Source organism: Rhincodon typus, chromosome 7 (assembly GCF_021869965.1).
Source record: "Rhincodon typus isolate 14 chromosome 7, sRhiTyp1.1, whole genome shotgun sequence".
Lineage (NCBI taxonomy): Eukaryota > Metazoa > Chordata > Chondrichthyes > Orectolobiformes > Rhincodontidae > Rhincodon > Rhincodon typus.
This window is the reverse complement of record NC_063338.1, coordinates 28,242,096-28,263,578: the sequence shown is the minus strand read 5'-3', so window position 1 is coordinate 28,263,578 and position 21,483 is coordinate 28,242,096. Positions and strand designations below refer to the sequence as shown.

The window sequence follows — 21,483 nt, the reverse complement described above, 5'->3', positions numbered from 1 at the left end:
ATTTGTATCCTTACAGCAATTTTTTTTTCTATTCACTTTGTGAATGTGGGTGTCACTGGCTGGCCAGCATTTCTTGCCCATCCCTAGTTGCCCTTGAGAAGGTGGTGGTGAGCTGCCTCTTGAACCGTTGCATTCCTCCTGCCGTGGGTTGACCCACAATGCTATTAGGGACAGAATTCCAGGTTTTTGACCCAGCAACAGTGAAGGAGCGGCGATATATTTCCCAGTCAGGGTGGTGAGTGACTTGGAGGGGAACTTGAAGGTGGTGGTGTTTCCACTTATCTGCTGCCCTTGTCCTTCTAGATGGAAGTGGCCGTGGGTTTCGAAGGTGCTGTCTGAGGATCTTTGGTGAATTTCTGCACTGCAGCTTGTAAATAGTACACACTGCTACTACTGAGTGTCGATGGTGGAGGGATTGAATGCTTGTGGATGTAGTGTCAATCAAGTGGGCTGCTTTGTCCTGGATGGTGTCAAGTTTCTTGAGTGTTGCACTCGTCCAGGCAAGTGGGGAGTATTCCATCACACTCCTGACTTGTGCCTTGTAGATGGTGGACAGGCTTTGAGGAGTCAGGAGACGAGTTACTTGCTGCAGTATTCCCAGCTTCTGGCCTGCTCTTGTAGCCATTCTGTTAATGTGGCGAGTCCAGTTGAGTTTCTGGTCAATGGTAACCCCCAGGATATTGATAGTGGGGGAATTCAGTGATGGTAACACCATTGCATGTCAAGGGGTGGTGGTTAGATTGTCTCTTATTGGTGATGGTCATAGCCTGGCATTTGTGTGGCGCGAGTGTCACTTGCCACTTGTCAATATTTATAGGGGATAGGGAAAATAGAGAAAGTTGTGGTATTGTACTGGGGACTGTTCTTAAAAGAAAACACAAGCCCCTGAAGACATTAGTAAGAAAATCCGTTTTAAGCTGCATCACAACCAGCTTGTAAAGATACATACCTTTTGCTGTGTTGATGAAATATGGTGAGATGTAACCTCTATCAAACTTCATTCCTTCAATGATTTCGAGCTCATCATGGAGTGTTTTGCCATCCTTTTTACACAAAATGTAACAAGAAAACCATTATACAATACACTTATCAATAAAAAGCAGGAAGCAAAGAAATTCAACTTTTATCCTTTGTACTTACCTTGACTGTGATGACACCATTCCGTCCAACCTTTTTCATTGCATCAGAGATGAGTTCACCAATTTCTTTATCTCCATTGGCTGAAATAGTTGCTACCTGTAATAAAAGAAAATAAATTTTTCCTAAGAAGACTAGGTTAGCTCAGTTACAGAAGGATTCAAGTGACACAGTCATGCTGTACGACAGCTATCAATGGCTACAAGTACAAAAAGAGGGAGAAAGGGAAACTTTCTGGTATACATTAATATATGTCAACTTAAAATCCTCCATTTTATACAAAATAATCTGCTTTCAATTTTGCCATTCCATGTCATGGCCATGGCTATTATTTTACAATTGTGAATAACCCTTATTGCATAGGATACTACAACCAGAGCCTGGGAATTATATTAAATAGCCAATATTGATCACACAAATCAATACGAACAAATCATCTAGTCATGATCACATTGTTTGTTTGTCAGTACTGTGCACATACTGGCCATTTCTTACACTGCAGTGACCAACACCAGATGTATGACAATAGTTATAAAACACCCAATGATTGCAAAAACCCCAAATAAATGCAAAGTCATGGTTTTGGATCTCAACTGCAGTTACGAGCTGAAATTTTGGGGTTCAGCTCTACCAAACAACGGCCATCAGTTTTCGCTCATATTCTGTCCCCTACCGTCATAGGTCTTTCCTGACACTCCTCTTTCACAGGCCCCTCTTCCATTCTCAATTTGAAATGGTCACAGTAGATCACCGACAAGTAGACAATTTCACTTAAATTATCTGTGCCATGTTACAATTTTTCTGAATGCCTTCTTCCGTTTGGGTGTCTCTAATAGATGAAACAGTTACCTATATATCTAAGCAGAATGTTTAGATATTGAAGACACCATTGACTTATAGAACAACCAAAACAATTACATCTTAATTCTTGTGGACAGTAACTTTTGAATTGTGTTTTATAGCACAAGTACCTGAGCAATTTCTTCAGGCGTTGTAACTGGTTTGGACATTTTCTTCAGCTCACCAATTACTGTATCAACGGCCAGCATGACACCTACAAAAGGAAGTTAATTTTGACAGGTATATTAATGTCAGTGATTTTACAATGTATTTACAATTTATTAAAATAACTAGTTCACAAGTATGTTGGAAAGTTTTAAAAAAATTGCAAATCTGCTAACGTATACTCCATGTTTCAATTTGTAGTTTTACCTAGGACTGGACTTTTAAAAAAAAAAAGACACTGGACATTAAAATAGACTATGGGAAAGTTGCCTATTAAATCATTTAGAAGTACCATGATAACCAATAGAGGATTAGCATGCAACAAAACTGATCAAATTATACAAATTGTCTTTAAGTAACTGAGGACCCATTACTATTTTTCATACCAAAAAAAGGTAGACTTTTTTTTGGGGATCTCAGTACCTCCTACAAGTCTTAATTAACCATGACAGCCTGGGTATGACTGTGATTCCAGACTTTGTCCTTACACATTTGCAGTTTATCAAAAATCCATTTATTTGTTGTCAAATAATGACATTTCAGAAAATGTCCTCTTGGAAAGGTGGATCATACTTTAGCGAGTTTTAAATTTTTTGCAATTAAAAATGTTTACTTATTTTATTCTTTACACTCAATTTAAGTTAAGCGATATTTAAAACTAAAAATTCATGATTTACAAAGCTTAACTCAAAAGATACTTGTCTTTATTGCAACATATTTATGCATAAATCTAGGAATGAAGTCCATTGTAAAGCTGATTTTTAAGTATCAAAAAGAATTCCAAGCTGTTCCAACAGGAAGTGCATGGAATTTTGTAGTATCCCATTCTGGTCACTTGATGGTGCTGCACAGAAAATTTATTTCTCCTAACAGCATGACTCTAATTTCTGCTCTAATTTGTTTAATATGGTTAAAATAAAAGCCAAAACATTTATGACTGATACAAGATTTTACAGAAAAATGTCCCCTGCATACTCTGTAGCTTAGTTAAATCTATAACATTTTGGGAGGTAGTGAATGCTCAATCCGGCAAGTAAATACAATAGATTTAAACATTAGTAAATTTTAACAAAGATTCCAAATAAACTCCAAACAATAGAATCCCTACAGTGGGAAAGAATTCAGTCCATCAAGTCTGCACCAATCCCCTAAGCAACATCCCACCCAGATCCACCTGACCTTTCTAACACTGCATTCCCATGGCTAATCCACATAACCTGCTCATCTCTGGACAGTATGGGGCAATTTAGCACGGCCAATTCACTTAACCCGCACATCTTTCAACTGTGGGAGGAAACCAGAGCACAGCAGAAACCCATGCTGACATAGGGAGAACATGCAAACTCCACATGGCTGTTGTCTAAGGCTGGACTCAAACCTGGGTCTTTGGTGCTTTGATGCTAACAGAATGTTTGCAGCATATTTCTTATGATTGGTGCAGATCACTCAGAAGAGGAAGAATGTAGCACAGTGATAGTTTCAACACCTAATACCAAATCATTGTAAAGCAGCAATTAAAATCAAATGCGCTAAGTTGAATTGCAGTGGAGGCTCACTAAATAAGGAGATGTCATATTAAAGTGGCACAGTATCCTGTGCGATTCTTAGGTCAAATTGAGCAGCTACTCAAGTCATGAATAAAAGCATTCAAGCCATGGAGGTGGCACAAAGAGCCACTAAGTTGAATCCTAGTGTCAAAAGGTTCAATTTACAGGAAAAATTGTGAAGGACATGGGCTCTTAACGATAAGATTATCGAGATGGCAGTTAGGGGTTTGAGGTGGGATGAAGGAGGAACAAAAGGAATGCAGACATTTTATCCTGAACAAACAGATTTCTAAAGCTATATTGATCTTGTCGAGTATGGCCACACGCTCATTCAACTTAGAGGAACGCTAATGTCACCTGGAAGCCCCGATGGTGAAAGTTAAAATGCCTATGGTACTGTATTAACAACAGCAATTTCTCTCAATTGCTCATCTTATGGTACCTTCTTTTCTTTCTCTTTTCTTTCAGATCTTCCCGGAGTTGTACGGGGTTCCAATAATGCCAGTTAATCACCCTCAACCACATATGGATTTAGTGGGTGGTTTTTAAATAGCTGTATAATGTTCCTGTCACTAAACTTCAAATTTATCCAGGTTGGGGACTATCACTAATGCATCTTGCCTCTGCCACACCAGTTGCTGACTTAACTAAATGCCGACATATATATTAAAAAAAAAAATGGAACAATTCTTTGTTTCACTGGAGTTTAGGGCATATTGTTGAATTAAGCACAGCAATTCAGAGAGAAATGGTCATATTAAATACAAATTTTACTCTGCAACATTAATAGACAATATTTACACACAAGTAATGGCAATCTACCATTTGGCAAATGCATACTTTGCTAAAGTCATTGTTATCGTAACATTGGTATTTAATACAAAAATCAAAAACTAACCTCGTCTTATCTCCACTGGATTAGCTCCTTTACTGATCTTTTCAAATCCTTCTTTAGCGATGGCTCTGGCAAGAACTGTTGCTGTGGTCGTTCCATCGCCTGCCTCTTCATTTGTGTTGTTGGCAACATCTTGTACCAGCTTAGCACCAATATTTTGGTACTTATCTTTCAAATCTATGGCTTTAGCTACTGTTACTCCATCTTTTGTCACTTTAGGACTCCCCCAACTCTGTTCTAGAATAACTGTTCGACCCTAGATAAAAACAAACATTGAGCCATTGCTGTTAGTTATACACATACTAGAATTTGTCATTATTTTGTTGTCCTAATACCACAGAGACAGCAACATGTGCAGTTGCACTGTATGGTTTCAGACACCTTCAGCCTTCCCAGGCCTTGCAAAAATGAGCAAGTCTTAACTAAAAGTGACTTTGAAGTGCTTACTTCCCAATCACCAAATCACTAACTGGTTGAAAGCAACAGTGGAGAAAAAAAGTACGCACTCACTCTGGAAAAAAAAATAGGTCTGATCTGTATACAATCAATAAAGCCCGTTACAAACACACTAGTTTCTAAGTAATGGAATGCTTTCAGATAAACATGGTGCTGAAATCCATCATAGCTTGGGATACCCTGGCCATTTTTCAAGAAAACGAATGAGATTTGACTACAAACTCACCTTAAAAAAAAGGTTAACTGCTCAAGGCAATCTCATTGGTCATGATCAGATGAAAAAGCGATTAACACGAAAGATGGCAAGTGATTTGTCTTCAAGGTAAATGAAATATTCCTAAGGCATTTCACAGGAATGTTGCCAAACAAAGATGAGCCACAGAAGGAGATATCATGTCAGATGTCCAAAGGCTCAATTGAAAGTATAGGTTTTAATAATAATCTTAAAAGGTGGAAAGTGAAGTAGAGAAGCAGAGGGGTTTAGGAAGAGAATTCATGGTTTTGGGGACTGAGGTAACAAGGCACAACCACTGGTCAAGCAACTGTAATTGAGAGATACAGCAGTATTTTACAAAAGGTGGTGATGTCAAAGGGTGAGGAGTGATTTCAGAGGAGAACAACACCCAAAGAAAAATATTACAATATTAGCTAATATTGGAGGCCTGGAGAGAAAAGTGGGTGATCAGTTTTTAGAAATAGGATTCAGATTATAAAGAAGATAGATCTCATTTACAAAATGTCATAAACAAATAGGGCAACTAGAAAAACCATTTAGGGCCAAGACACAGAGGAAACACGGAAGGATGTTTCATCAGATGTCAAGGTAAAATCGCCGTAGTCTTAACTAGATCATAGGGCTGCTCTCGTGACAGACAGGGATGACTGAAGAGTTTAACCCAAGGGTCACAATGCAAGGGGAGAAATTGATGAGTCTAACCTTGGCCACTGCAGAATTGAACACATGCTGTTGGCACTCTGCACTGCAAATTAACATCCAGCCAACTGAGGCAAGGGACATGACAAAAGCAGCTGATTAAGTTCTGTCAATCTTATTGGTAAAGAAGTCCACACGCTTCTCACACTCAGATGAGAGATGGAGACGGGGAAAGACAGATGCAAGAAAACGGTGTGTGAGAGAAAAGGCACAGGATGTTATCTTTGTATTCTAGGACGAAACTGCTATAGTGAACACTTATCAGCTAAGAGTTTTTATCCAGCCAGATCTGGTGGTGGCAGGTCTTATCCAGGGAAAAGCCTGGATGAGAGCTAGAGATTAATTGTTGGAGACTAGAATGCACACAAATTTACAATCCCAATACCAATTCAACACGCAATTTAAAAACTGAACAGAATCAATAATTTTAATAAAAACATTCTACTTTAGACAGTAATACATGAAAGAGTTCGAGTGTGCAATTGAATAGATCAATAAGTCAGTAACTGGAGAAATATTATGGCAAATGGAATGGTCAAAGGCTGGATAGGATCCTAAATCACCTTTTCACTGTCTTGGCTGGCATCAAATGTTTACAAGAATTATTGCATGCTACTACCAATGAATGACTATTTTAGTGTCCAGTAAATCCATGTGGACCTTCTAAAGGCTAGTATAATGAAGCTGCACCCAAACCAATGAGCATAGTACATACCATCTTAATGGGTATATAACTAGACGACAGAAAATCTCAATTAATCCGACTGCCCTGGCTGACCCATTGTCTCTGCCTGCTCCTGCCCCACCAAACTTATCTCCATTTATCATGACTATTTTCTTCCCCCAGTCCAGGAACTCCCCACCTCCGTCTGGGACGCCACCCATGCCCTCCACCTCCTCCAAAACTTCCGATTCCCTGGCATCTAACACCTCATCTTCATTATGGACATCCAATCCCTGTACACTTGCATTCCCCATGCAGATGGCCTAAAGGCTTCTGCCTGTCCCGCAGGCCCAACTAGTTTCCCTCCAGCAACACCCTTATCCGCCTAACTGAACTCGTCCTTACCCTTAACAACTTCTCCTTCAACTCCTCCCACTTCCTACAGACGAAAGGGATGGCCATGGGTACCTGCATGGGCCCAAGCTATGCCTGCCTCTTTGTAGGATACGTGGAACAATCCCTCTTCCGCAGCTACACTGGCACTAAGCCCCACCTCTTCCACCGTTACATCGATGACTGTATCGGTGCCGCCTCATGCTCCCACGAGGAGCTCGAACAGTTCATCAGCTTTACTAACACCTTTCACCCCAACCTTAAGTTCACCTGGACCATCTCCGATACCTCTCTCTCCTTCCTGGATCTCGCTGTCTCCATCTCTGGTAACCACCTTGAAACTGATAGATTTCAAGCCCACCGACTCCCACAACTACCTAGACTACAACTCCTCTCACCCACCTTCCTGCAAGAATGCAATCCCCTATTCCCAATTCCTCCGCCTCCATCCCCAAGATGAGGCGTTCCACTCCTGAACATCCCAGATGTCCTCATTTTTCCAAGGACTGCAATCACTGCCCCCCCACCAAAAGTGGTCGAAAATGCCCTCTCACCGCATTTCTTGTGTTTCCCTCACCTCAGTCCTCACATCCTCTCTCTGCAATAAAAACAAAGACAGAATTCCCCTTATCCTCACGTATCACCCCACTATCCTCCAGATTCAACGCATCATTCTCCGTCACCTGCAATCTGACCCCACCACGAAGGATATATTTCCCTCCCCACTCTTATCTGCCTTCCGGAGGGACCGCTCTCTCTGCGACTTCCTCGTCCACTCCACATTCACCACTAGCCCCACCACCCCCGGCACCTTTCCCTGCAACCGTAGGAGGTGCTACACTTGGCCCTACACCTTCCCCCTCACCTCCATCCCAGGCCCCAAAAAACCCTCCACAATAAACAGATGTTCACCTGCACATCCGCTAATGTGATCTATTGTATTCGCTGTTCTCGATGTGGCCTCTCTCTACATCGGTGAGACCAAGCGGAGGCTTAGAGACTGCTGTGGAGCACCTACGCTCGGTTCGCGACAAATGACAACACCTTCCAGTCGCGAACCACTTCAACTCTCCCTCCCACTCCCTGGACGACACGTCCATCCTAGGCCTCCTCCAGCATCACAACAATGCCACCCGGAAACTGGAGGAACAGCACCTCATATTCCGCCTTAGAATCCTACAACTCAATGGTCTCAATGTGGACTTTAAGCTTCAAAATCTCCCCACCCCCAACCACATCCCTTAGACCAGCCCCCCTTCTCATCCCTGCCTCCTTGACCTGTCCATCTTCTCTCCCACCTATCCACCCCTCCCTCCTCACTGACCAACTCCCATCCTCACTTCCTACCTTCACTCATCTTTACTAGCTTCATCCCCGCCTCCTTGACCGGTCCATCTTCTCTCCCACCTATGCGCTCCACTATCCACCTTCTATCACCATCCCCCCTTTCTATTTATTTCAGAGCCCCCTTCCCCTCCCCACTTTCTGAAGAAGGGTCCAGACCCAAAACGTTAGCTTTCTTGCTCCTCTGATGCCGCCTGGACTGCTGTGTTCCTCCAGCTCCGCACCTTGTTATCTCAATTAAGTTAATCCTTTGAAAGAAATTGACTGGACTTTGTATTATGGTTAATAATGAAACAAGTGAGCGCAATGTTGGCACTGAATTTTCAAGCAGGTAGGGTGAAGAATGCTAATCGTTTATTAGAACATGCAATCTCAGACTCCTGTTGCAGTTGCCTTTTAGAAGACGAGGAATGAGGAATTAGTATTTTGAGTGCAATTCTGGTTTTTAGCTGAAAGAAAACCAATGAGACCAAAGAATGACCTTGTAGAAATTAGCGGTTTCTTCAGTGTTACAAGTTAACAAAGCAAGCATTACTTGATGTGCTAGGACCATAATGTAAACAAGTCAATTCATCACAATTCATTTTTCTCAGGGGCTTGAACAGAGGTAGCGACTTTTTTCTAGAATGTATAAACATTTAAGGGTAAAAAAAACGACTGACATTAATTTAATTTTTGTTTAAGAGCTCCAATCAAGTTCCTAATAAGAAGCTCCATGCTATGGGACATACACACCATTTTTTTGGATTTTATTCTAAAGGAAAACTAACTGCAAAAATGACAGACAAAAACAAAGTTGCTGGAAAAGCTCAGCAGGTCTGGCAGCATCTGTGGAGGAGAAAACAGAGTTAACGTTTCGGGTCCGGTGACCCTTCCTCAGAACTGATGGTGGCTGGGAAAACGTCAGTTTATATGCAGAAAATAGGGAGGTGAGTGGGGTAGGGAGTAGACGATAGGATAGAGCCGAAAGAGAGCGGAAGACAGTTGGACAGACAAAGGAGTTGCTAACGATCAGGCTGGGAGGGTGAATAGTTGTTAATGGGGACTGTTAGGGACTAACAACAGGGGGTGTGTAATGGCAGGCTATGTGGTAACAAGGCCTGGTGTGTGGGGTGGGGGGGGCTAGGACATGGGAGAGTTTAGGCCCTAAAATTATTGAACTCAACATGGAGTCCGGAGGGCTGTAGGGTCCCCAAGCGGAAAATGAGGTGTTGTTCCTCCAGCTTGCGCTGGGCTTCACTGGAACACTGTAGCAAGCCGGAGACAGAGATGTTGGCAGGGAGCAAGGTGGTGCATTGAAGAGGCAGGCAACAGGTAGTTCAGGGTCTTTTTTGCGAGCAGAATGTAGATGTTCTGCGAAGCAGTTGCCAAGTCTACCCTTCATTTCCCCAATGTAGAGCAGTGAATGCAATAGACTAGATTCTGGGAAGTGCAGGTGAAGTGTTGCTTCACCTTGAGGGTATGTTTGGGCCTTTGGATACTGGGGAGGGAGGAGGTAAATGCGCAGGTGTTGCACCTTCACTGGTTACAGGGGAAGGTGCCGTAGGGCTGTGGGGAGGTGTTGGGGGTGAAGAAAGTATGGTCCAGGGTGTCCCGGAGGGAACGGTCCCTGCGGAAGGCGGACAAGGGAGGGGAGGGGAATGTGTGTCTGGTGGTGGCGGAAATGGTGTCTGATGACTTTCCGGATGTGGATGCTGGTGGGATGGTAGGTGAGGATAAGGGGAACCCTATTGCTGTTGCGGGAGGGAAGGGGTGAGGGCAGAAGTGCGGGAGATGGGTCGGACCCGACTGTCGACAACAGAGCTGGGGAATCCTCGGTTGAGGAAGAATGTGGACATTGTGGAGGCTCCCTTGTTGAAGCTGGCCTCATCTGAACATATGCAACGGAGACGGAGGAACTGAGAGAATGGGATGGAGTGAGGATGTACAGTCCAGGTAGCTGTGGGAGTCGGTGGGTTTGTAATGGATATTAGTGGCCAGTCTATCCCCAGAAATGGAAACAGAAATGTCGAGGAAGGGACGGGAGGAGTCAGAGGTAGACCAGGTGAAAGTGAGGGCAGGGTGGAAATTGGAGGCGAAATTGATGAAGTTTTCCAATTCTCGATGAGAGAGGGAAGAGGCACTGATGATATCGATGTATTGGAGAAAGAGTGGGGGCCAGAATAGGACTGGAACAAGGAATGTTCCACGTAACCCACGAAGAGACAGGCATAACTAGGGCCCATGCGGGTGCCCATGGCAACTCCTCTTACCTGAAGAAAATGAGAGGAGTTGAAAGAGAAGTTGTTGAGGGTGAGGACAAGCTCAGCCAAGCGGAGGAGGGTGGTGGTGGTGGGTGGGGACGGTTCGGGTCTTTGCTCCAGGAAGAAGCGGAGAGCCCTAAGACCCTCCTGGCGGGGAATGGATGTGGAAAGGGATTGCACATCCATGGTAAAGAGGAGGTGGCTGGAGCCGGTAAACTGGAAGCTTTGAAACCGGCGTAAGGCATCAGATGAATCATGGATGTATGTGGGTAGGGATTGGACTGGGGGGAGAAGATTGAGTCAAGGTAGGAAGAGATGAGTTCTGTGGGGCTTGAGCAGGCTGAAACAATGGGTCTACCTGGACAGTCCTGTTTGTGGATTTTTGGCAGGAGGTAGAAACAAGCTGTGCGGGGTTGGGGGACTATTAGCTTGGGAGCAGATGGGGGGAGATCACCGGATGAAATGAGATCCGTAACCGTAGTGGATACAATGGCCTGATGTGCCATGGTGGGGTCATGGTCCAGGGGAAGGTAGGTGGTGGTATTGGAGAGCTGGCACTCAGCGTCTGCAAGGTAGAGGTCAGTACGCTAGACAACAACAGCACCACCCTTATCGGCAGGCTTGATGACAAAGTTAGGGTTAGATCTGCAAAAATGAGAGTTCCCTTTTCTCAAAGAATGAGGCAAGTTTGTCCATTGCTCAATTAATTTAATATCTCAACAATTTATTAAAATTGGCATACATCCTTCTTAGTGGCTTGGTTCAGACTGAATTTTTCATGCAAGTCACCAAACAGCAGACTCAAAATTCACTGCATCAAGTCCCAGTTGCAGTCTTAGTTATTGTTATCAAAATATAAATCACTATCCATCTGTGATGGGCAGCTCATGCTGATGTGGTATATTGAAGATTATGACAATGTTGCAGCTTCAAATTGTGGCTATGAATATTTTTGAAGGTTCTCAAATAACTGTGGCCATTCTACTATTAAGTATTAATAATCCTAACTGTCTTTGTCAAAAAGATAAAGTACACGTTCAAAGACAATCCTGCATCAACAATAGTTTTACTATTTATATTGACGTCGGTATTATCCAATGACATATACTCGTTATGTTGCAAAGAGTACTCATTCGAGTTTTGAATATTTTGGAATGTTTCCATAATATCAAATTGCATATTGAGTTCTAAGCCCAGATTAGACGCTGACCCACCTTTGGTCCCATAGTTACAGCCACAGCATCGGCTAGAAGATCAACCCCTTTCAACATCATAGCCCGAGCTTCGGATCCGAATTTTACATCTTTGGCGTAAGCTCGTGCAAGATGAGGTGCAAGTAGACGAGATACAGGCCTTACCTGGCGTAGAACGGTTGGCAAACGGAGCATTATCTGCAACGGAGAAGAGAAATAATATTGATCAACCTTTAAACTACACGTTAATTAAAAAAAAAGTATGGTGTCAGTAACATGGGCCTCCCCACATGTCGCCAGGGGACACACGTCACAAGGTCAAATTAAAGTACTGCAAAAATCCGCAAAATAATGAGAAATGCAAAAAAAAACTAATAATATGCCTCAAATTAGACTAAGAGACACTTCAGGTCTGTAAAGACAACATGCAATTGCCAGTCTGTCTGAAATGAGATATCCAGCATTGGAACTCTGATTCCTCGGCTTCATTCATTGTCTTATTCTATTAGCATAGAAGGAAACGCCTGCAGCTTGCAAAATTTTTCAAAAATATACGAACCGAACCGACTTCTGCATAATACCACTTACTGAGTTGTTTATTTAGAAAAACAAGTAGTAAATAAGACAGTGATAGCCCTAACTTCAGCCAAATTCCGCAGCTACGCAAACTACACAACCGCCAGGACTGAGCCCAAGCCTCACTCGGAGAACACGTGGGTTTGCAGCGGGGAGAAGTCTCCGCCCGCCCCTTACCCTGGATACTCTAACACCACAAACACGCTCAGGTACAGCTACTAAAACGTTTCCACAAGCAAATAACCACCTACTCACTACCATCAATGGATGTCCCAGCACCAGACTCATGCGATTTAGTAACAACTTGTCACTAAAAGCAGGCACTCGGAGCAGTTCACATACAGCTTCAGGGGTTCGGGTTCCAGAAACTTCCAGACGCTTAACGTAGGTTGGGTCAAAGTGCACACTTCTATTGTGCAATAATTTTATTTTTTAATTTCTTCTCTAAAATTGCAATCAAACTTACTTTGGGTGTTTGTGAGTGTAAAATGCTGCCAAAGTGTGCTCAGGTGTGGATTTCAGTTTAGAAAGTGTCTCTGAAATGTAACATTCCTCTGACGTTCGAGGTCATGTCTTCGGGTTCGAAGGTATTTCCTCACGTGGAGAGGCTGCCATAATTGCTGCTGTAGGGAGGTGTCTTATTTCTAGTGCTTTCTGGAAGTGGTAGTAGGCATGGTAAGCTTACATTTTCGTTTATAATATACAGAATAAACCGATTTGCGTATTGTTCTTGATAAGTATTTTTGTGACTTTTTGATGTTAAAATGGTAAGTTGCGTTGTTTTAAATCAAGTTGAGCATCTGCTGGATACAAAATAATTTATCGAATTTTATAGCTCAGTGCAAACACGGAATGTGATCCTTTTGAAATATTCTTACTCTAGAAGGGAAATGATTCGGCAGGCCACCGATTGGTTACAATCCTGATGAATGAATGGACAAATGTGCTTGTGACCTGTCTCGCTATTACAGATCAGTTTGTAACAAAAGTATTGTCGATTGAAGAACTTGACACATTTATTACTATGTAACCACACCGATATTTGGATAGAAATGATGATCTGTTACGTGCAACTTATTTAACGATTTTTAGATTTGATGTTGAGGACAGTTTCAAGGTCAAATGAGCTTGATTTTTAAATGTCCTCAACATAAATGTTGAGAAATAATATTTTCCATATTAATGTCTTCAGCCGATGTTTTACACCTTTTTAAGGTAATATGTTACATTTTCAGCATTTTGATCATGCTTTATTATTTCTAATGATGTTACATTTAGAAGCCAGCTATATACATTCATAATAGCTGTGAAAACTAAGCTAACAGTCTGAGAACAGTTTATCTAGTTATTTGTAACAAAAAAATTCAGATGTCACTTTTCCTCTCAAGATTCATTTTGGGTTGACCTTTTTATTTGTAGATCTCAGAAGTGGTAAAGCTTGCAATATGTGGTTTGTAACCTGTCGGTTAATAGGTAACTGAAATGTTTTATTTTAACAGGCAGGACAGGCGTTTAAGAAGTTTCTGCCCCTTTTTGACCGAGTTTTGGTGGAAAGGGTGGCAGCAGAGAAGGTAACAAAAGGTGGCATCATGCTTCCAGAAAAATCCCAGGGTAAAGTGCTTCAAGCAACAGTTGTAGCAGTTGGACCTGGCAGCCGAGTAAAGGTAGTCTTCTGAAAATAAAATTCTAATCAACTAAATGCTTGTGATTATTACATTAACAAAGTCTGACCCAATGGATTATATTTCTATACTGTGTTCCAAAGTGGCCTGCTGTTTTTTTTAAATTAAGTTTAGGTATAATTAGAAAGCCAAACTCTACTTCTTCTGGTAACTTTTTCCTTATCTGTGAATTTGCAGCGAGTGCAAATTTCTGTATGGTGCATTATAAACTTTGGTTAGAGCACTGTTCACAAATAATAATTTGTGGATCATTTGCATTTTTATTTCAGAATGGTGACATTCACCCCGTTAATGTAAAAGTTGGTGAAACAGTTCTACTCCCAGAATATGGAGGGACTAAAGTTGTCTTGGATGATAAGGTTGGTACTATTGTCTTAGTAATTCTTTTGACTGGTTAGATATTGTTTTCTGTCTCTTGATGATTTTTGTTTTTCTTCCTCAGGACTACTACTTGTTTAGAGATGGAGATATTCTTGGAAAATACACAGCATGAATATTGGATGTTTCTTTCAGTTTTAAGAAACTGGCCATTCCATGAAGTTGCTGTCTTTTTGTCTCAGCCTGTAAATACCACTTTTTGAGCTTTGGTACAATAAATTCAATGTTAAACACACAACTTTCTGTTTTACTGTGATCAATCTCATTGTTAGTTGAATTTTCCAATAATAAACATAAAATTATGAATCTAAACTAGTCAACTTGTTTTAGAAGTGATTCATTTCACTTTGAAAATTCCAACTTTTTGAAAGGGTGGCAGTAAAATCACTTGGTAAATGTGCCATGGACATCTGGAAAATGCGACTAAGACCGTTAATGTGACTAAAATGATCTGCAGAAATACTAGTTCATTTTGCATGAAACACACAAGTATTTCAATACATTCTAAGTGAGGAATTTTCTTTATCATTACTCATTTTTAAAATCCTCATTCTGTACTGCACATCCAAGACCTATATATAAGATGCTCATTCTTTACATCCTTCAGCTTTGCCACCTCATTGAAAACACCAACAATCACAATCTCACTGCTATTTCTCCTCCTCTTCCTATAACCTTGTTTAAAGGCAGTCCTTTATGTTGTCTTGTGACCTGTTTCCATCATTTAAAATTATATATGAGAACATCTGTTTGCTGCTTTTTCTAATTGCTCCCAGCTCCCTTCTACCCTCACTTCCTTCCAGGTATTACCTGGAAGAAACTCCAATTAAAATGCTATTTTCAGCTGCTCATTGGCCTTCTGTTGGCTGTGATACTTCATCATCTTTTGATCTGTGCGCTTGCTCTGTCGCCTCCCCTGTTGATTATTCTTACCTCCATAATGTACTTTCTCCCCGGTCATTTAGCCCCAGCTTTACTTCAGTTCAAGGGGTATTTACTTTGGTACATGTGGTGCACACCTGGTTTGGCCATTCACTGTCAGGCTAGATTTAATCATACGAAACATTATTGGATCTTGCTCGCTTATACTAAAATTGCTCCATACACCAGGATCATCCTGAAATATAAGGATATATAGTTGTTTATTCATCAATGGCTTTCTTAAAGCTACACCTGAAACAATATCTGTAGCCCTTTTAATGTAATGAAACATTAAAGGTGTTGGACAGCAGCATTGTTTTAAGAAAAACAGGACACAAAGCTACATGAAATTAAATGAACAATTGATCAAAGTGGGAGGCTTTGAGGAGTGTCTCAAAGAAGGAAAGTGAGGTAGAGAAGTGGAGAGGTGTACTTAATTTACTTGACCTTTTTGGACATGTTCATGACGTGTCTGGGGCAGATGGGACTTGAAGCCAGGTATGTTGGACCAGAGATGGGGGCACTACCATAACAGCGCTTTGTGAATTCAAATTTCACCAACTGCCATGGTGGGATTTTAACCCATGTTTCCCAGAAAATTAACTTGGAGAGTCTGGATTACTTGTCCAATGACATCACTGCTGCCTCTCTGTTACATATGTTTTCATTTGCATTAAGTCCTGTCCTTCTATTACTCCTCTGTTCATGAGTGGATGATAGATAATCAGTCTGATAATATGGCAACAATTGAAGTGTGTTAATAGAACTGGGTGTTATCAGGCTACATGTAAAAAATATTGCTTTGTCTTCAATTGATGTTGAAAAAAGCAGCATGTAGATGAGAAATGGGAAGGCGTTGTCAAAGATAGATCCTAGAAAAAATGAGAGATAATGTTGTTGGAGCAGGAAGAGAAGCCATTCCAAATGATAAGCAAAACCAGAAATTGCTGGAAAAAACAAGGCAAGTCTGGCAGCATCTGTGGAGAGAAAGCAGTTAACATTTCAGGTCCAGGGATCCAGTGACCCTCCTTCAGAATTTGTTTCATTTCTAAAGAAGGGTCACTGGACTCAAGAGTTAACTCTGCTTTCTCTACAAAGATGCCAGACCTGCTGAATTTTTCCAGCAATTTCAGGTCTTGTTTCTGACTCCAGCATCCACAGTTCTTTCGATTTTCCATTTTGAATGATTCTCTCGTTATGTTTAGATAAGAATGGAATCATTAGAGAACAGTTTCAATCTGCTGAGTAACCGTGCAGAGATGTTGGAGGAGGGTGATGTCGGAGGTTGCAGAAGGGGTGGAAACCTAATTGGAGCAATCAAAAAATTTGGAATGAATTTGGCCTTCGAGGACTTCAGAAAGGAAAGCAGGTTGGAGATGAATTGATAGTTGGCAAGAATTTTTTTTGAAGTCAGAGTAATTTAAAGCAGACTTAAAGGTGGAAAGGACAACATCTGAAGAAAGAGAGAACTGATATTCATAATATTAGCTGATGTGGATGCCAGGAGGGGTAATCAATTTGAACAGGAGGTAGATCTCATGGACAAAATGAATTCAGTTGAAGGCATTAGGAGACATGGCAGAAAATAGAAAAGATGAGAGTTCAGTGCTAGGGCACAGGGAAGCATTTAAGGAAGTTTGGTCAGGTGGGCTATTGGAAGTGGAAGTGGAAAACACTGCAGAACAAGCTGGTTAGATTGTCTCATCAGTGACAAGATTATTATAATTCTCATTCAAAGTGAAGATAGGAGTGAACAAGGAAGAGGGGCTTAGGAATACAGTCTGCAGTACAGAAAAGAAGCGGGCAGTACAGAAAAGAAGCTGAAATCTGGCTTCTTAGAATGACCCAGGAATAGTGACAAAGTTTAACTGGCAACAGTAGGACCACTAGTGATTCAATCAGATCTGGCAGTGATGGCTAAGGCAGTTATCTGCTGTTTTAGTTGTGTTCCTTGGATTTAGAGATGTGGTTCATTTTGAGGGACCAGCCACGGTGAAAGGGCATATGGTTTAACAGTGACTAGGACACCAAAGGTGGGGATGAGGGTGCAGTTGAGTAAATCAGTAGTTGCAGAAATGTTAATAGAGAGTTAAAGGCTTGATGTTTCAGATTTTGAAATTGCAGTTGTAAGTAAAATTGCTGGATAGATTTTTCCAGAGACAGATATGGAAGGAGGTTGGTTTTGAGGTATGGAGGGAATGTGAATGGTGAGTGGTGCAAGCAAGTGATTAGAGATAGCCTATCTGTAATTGATATGATAGTACTAGTAGGACAGCATGAAAATGACAAGGTCAAGGGAGTGACCATCAAACTGGGTTAGAGTGTCACTTGGAAGGACTGAGAATAAAAGGGCAGTAAATATTAGAGGAGAGAGAACGTAAGTTCAGATGGACAAGTGTGAGTGCGCATGGACTTTGTCACTATCTGGCGTATCTGTCCCTGCCCTTAGCAACCAAATCAAGGTTACCCATGTCCATTGTCTGAATCAGCATCTTTCTTTCCTGTGTCCTCATGTTCTCTCTGAGTTTACCTTCTCTATGATATGTACTGCTGACCACACTATGTCCTTCTCCTGCTTCCATCACAGCTGATATTATATTTCTGTCACCACATACTGTTCCCCTCTTTTCCAAATCTTCTGTTATCTGAAGTCATGAAATTGGTTTATAGATGCAATTTGTGTTTTTGAATCTAGTCAATCAAGTTTATGCCTTAACTACAGTTACTTGTAATTTCAGTCCAAACTGCCATTAACATACTCCATTGTTGTTGCCAATATTCTTAAACTGATACTTCATAGAATCATAGAATCCCTACAGTGTGGCAACAGGCCATTCGGCCCAACAAGCCCACACCGCCCCTCCGAAGAGCATCCCACGCAGATCAATTCCCCTACATTTCCCATGTCTAACCCACCTAACCTAAACATCCCTGGGCACTCTGGGCAATTTAGCATAGCCAATCCACCTACCCTGCACATCTTTGGACTGTGGGAGGAAACCCACACAGACACGGGGAGAATGTGCAAACTCCACACAGACAGTCACCTGAGGCTGGAATCGAACTCGGGTCCTTGGCGCTGTGAGGCAGCAGTGCTAACACTGAGCCACCACGCTGCCCCACAGATATAAATAGATTAATAGATTAATGTGAAGATAAAGCTTTTGACCAGAGATGAAGAGGGGGTGAGAGGGAAGTGTCACAGTTAAGTGACTCCATATTGGGATTACTCAATTGCATGTTTGATTTATTCAAGTGGTATTGACCTTACAATGTAAGATAGTAACTGTATTGTGCTAAGAGTGATATGTTATAGTACTGATAATGAAAAAGTGACTTTTCTCCCCCTTGGCCTTGGAGATCATATATCACTGTGAAGTTAAATCCTTGAGCTGAGTTTATCATGAATGTATGCAGATCAACTGAAATTTCAGATCTGAAGAACACAAGTGAGTAATTTGCACAGACAAATAAGTAGTTAGATCTTTATACAATTTCTACTTTTGTTGTTTTATAGCACTAATTGAATAATTTGACCATGAGGAAAGATTATGACAATGGCTAGAATAGTTCCTGCATATCCTTTCATGCCACTCAGTAGTACGATCACTTGAATTTCTAATACTTGGATTTAGGGGTACAGGGCACAATTCCAAAAGTAATAAATGGTCTGATAGTGGCATTTACAATTTTGGGCAAGAAACGTTGCTTTAAACCTTGAATCTCAACTAAACACTAATTTAAGATGAGCAAATTCTGCCCGATATTCTAAATAATTGTTTGATATAAATTTTACATATAACTTCCTGGCTTTTGGCCTCTATTTATATCTGCTTTGTTAAGCTGGTCTGCCACCTTCAAAGACCAGTGCACAAACATGCCACAGTTTCTCTTACATCTCCTTTCAACATTATACCCCTTAACATCTGTTGTCTTTCCTCACTTTTCATTAAAAAATGCCTCACTTTGTTGCACTGGTTTTCACTTGCCAAGTATCCACCTTGCAGCAACTTTTCAAAGCTTTCTCAAAGTTTATTACAAGCTTTAAGCTATTTACTTCATTTTACAAATTTTGTGTAATCTGCTACTTGGCTCTCGTGGGACTTTGACTTCACAGACTGATAAGAGTTGCTGCAATTTGCCAGAATTTGAAAGAACATGATTTCCCAGTGACTTTTGCTACATTGATTAAAAAGATAAACTGGCTATGTCTCGCTGAAGCATTATTTGAAAGAGAGAACCTAGTACTGTGAGTGGCATGGTGGCTCAGTGGTCAGTACTGCTGCCTCACAGCACCAGGTTCAATTCCAGCTTTGGGTGACAGTGTGTGTGGAGTTTGCATGTTCTCCCTGTTTCTGCTTGGTGCTCCGATTTCCTCCCACAGTCCAAAAAATGTGCATGTTAGATGGATTGGCCATGGTAAATACAGGAATAGGATAGAAGGCTGGGTCTGGGGGGGAATCTGTCCGTGGATTGGTGCACACTTAATGGGGCAAATTACCTCTTTCACACTGTAGAGATTCAACAATTTTATCTTTGACTGCTTTACAACAACCAACAGAAGTTAATTTAAAGCTTATAGCAGAAAAGTTGGAAATGGATTTAAAAGGGAATGCTAAAAATATTTGAAGCACTGGTTCAGCATCTGAAGCTCAAGGATGAAACAAGTATTCCAAAGAATTTAGTTGACCAGGAATCAATTACAAATGAATTTTAAGAAAGAAAGAAATGAAAATACTCAAACTTGAATTTCAAAGAGAAAGAGAAATGAGATCAGTCTTAGCAGGTACCAAGAGAGTGAACCTGGGGGTGAACAGGAACATCAGCAGCAGGATAAATACTTGAGGAACAGGCCCTGGACCAAGGTCAGTCTGAGCAGTGACAGCAACAGTACAAAGGCAGGTAAATCTGGGGGTGAACGGCAGCAGCCACAGCAGCTGCAGGATAAATAGTCCAAGAGCAGGGTCAGTCATCAGAGTGAACATGGAGCTGAATCTAGGGGTGGAACTCTGGAGCTGATATCATGACTCAAAAAGTGACATAGGCTTGGCTGCTCAGGAACAAGTAGATTCTGAATGAGATAAAGGAGTTACTTTTAGTAGTTGTAGTCTGTTAGGAATAGAGAGCAGAAGTGAAAGACCTGAGTTTGGTGACTATTGGATTAGGTTGTGTAATCAGTTCCTGGATTGTTGCGTGTAGTTGATAAGGTTGATTTAGTTGGTAAGGCTCAAAACGGCAGGAGAACTCAGCCCCGTGGAATGCTCCTCCTGCAGTATGTGAGAAATCAGGGTCACATCCGGTGTCCATGGTGACCACGTGTTCAGGAAATGTGGTCATCTGCAGCTCCTGATTTGCATGGAGAGGCTGGAGCTGAGGATGGATTCACAATGGAGCATCCATGAGGCTGAGAATGTCATGGATAGCACATTTAGCAAGTTGGTCACACCAGCTGTAAGGGCTAGACAGACAGAGAAGAGTTGGGTGACCACCAGGAAGATAAGTAAGCATGGGCAGGCAATGTAGGAGCCCCTGCTCAAACAGGTAAACCGTTTTGGATACTGTTAGAGGTCGGGGAGGGGGAGGGATGGCCTTTCGGATCTGCCTTTCAATAGCAGCCAGATCAGTGGCACCACAACTGGTACAATTGTACAGCAGGGAGGGTTGAAGTCTCAGTGAGCAGTAATGATAAGGACTAGAGTCAAGTGCACAGTAGACATTTCTGTGGTTGCAAGATTTTAGGATGGTGAGTTGCTCCCTGGTGCCTGGGTCAAAGATGTCTCTGAGTGGGCACAGGAAATTCTGAAGGGGGAGGGTGAGCAGCCAAAGGCTGTGGCCCATATTGGTACCAACAACAGGCAGAGAGATGAGATCCTGCAAAGGGAATTCAGGGAGTTGGATAGGAAGTTGAAAAGCATGACCTCGAGGTTGTAATCTCAGAATTACTTACTGTGCCACATGCCAGTGAGGCTAGGAATAGGAAGATAGTACAGTTAAATATGTAATTAAAGAGCTGGTGTAGGAGAGAGGGCTTCAGGTATGTGGATCATTGGGATGTCTTCCAGGGTGGGTATACAAGAAGGATGGGTTGCACCTGAACTGGACAGGCACCAATATC

General features: G+C 41.7%; 2 protein-coding genes across 2 annotated transcripts; one reads left to right on the top strand and one right to left on the bottom strand.

Moving 5' to 3' along the window:
• Positions 1-734: 734 nt before the first annotated feature.
• Positions 735-12,770, bottom strand: LOC125483590 (60 kDa heat shock protein, mitochondrial-like; the record flags this gene model as incomplete). The annotated part of the gene is made up of 6 exons (XM_048599578.1): positions 12,643-12,770; positions 11,833-12,009; positions 4,588-4,840; positions 2,109-2,191; positions 1,141-1,236; positions 735-1,043 (listed from the first exon to the last, which is right to left on the bottom strand). Coding segments are annotated over exons 1-6 (951 nt in total), but the record flags the coding sequence as incomplete, so codon positions are not given.
• A 35-nt stretch (positions 12,771-12,805) lies between these two features.
• hspe1 (heat shock 10 protein 1) lies at positions 12,806-14,682 on the top strand. The gene is made up of 4 exons (XM_020521062.2): positions 12,806-13,062; positions 13,887-14,051; positions 14,339-14,428; positions 14,512-14,682. Exons 1-4 carry the CDS (start codon positions 13,060-13,062, stop codon positions 14,560-14,562), a joined length of 309 nt encoding a protein of 102 aa, XP_020376651.1. The 5' UTR covers positions 12,806-13,059; the 3' UTR covers positions 14,563-14,682.
• The last annotated feature ends 6,801 nt before the right edge of the window (positions 14,683-21,483 follow it).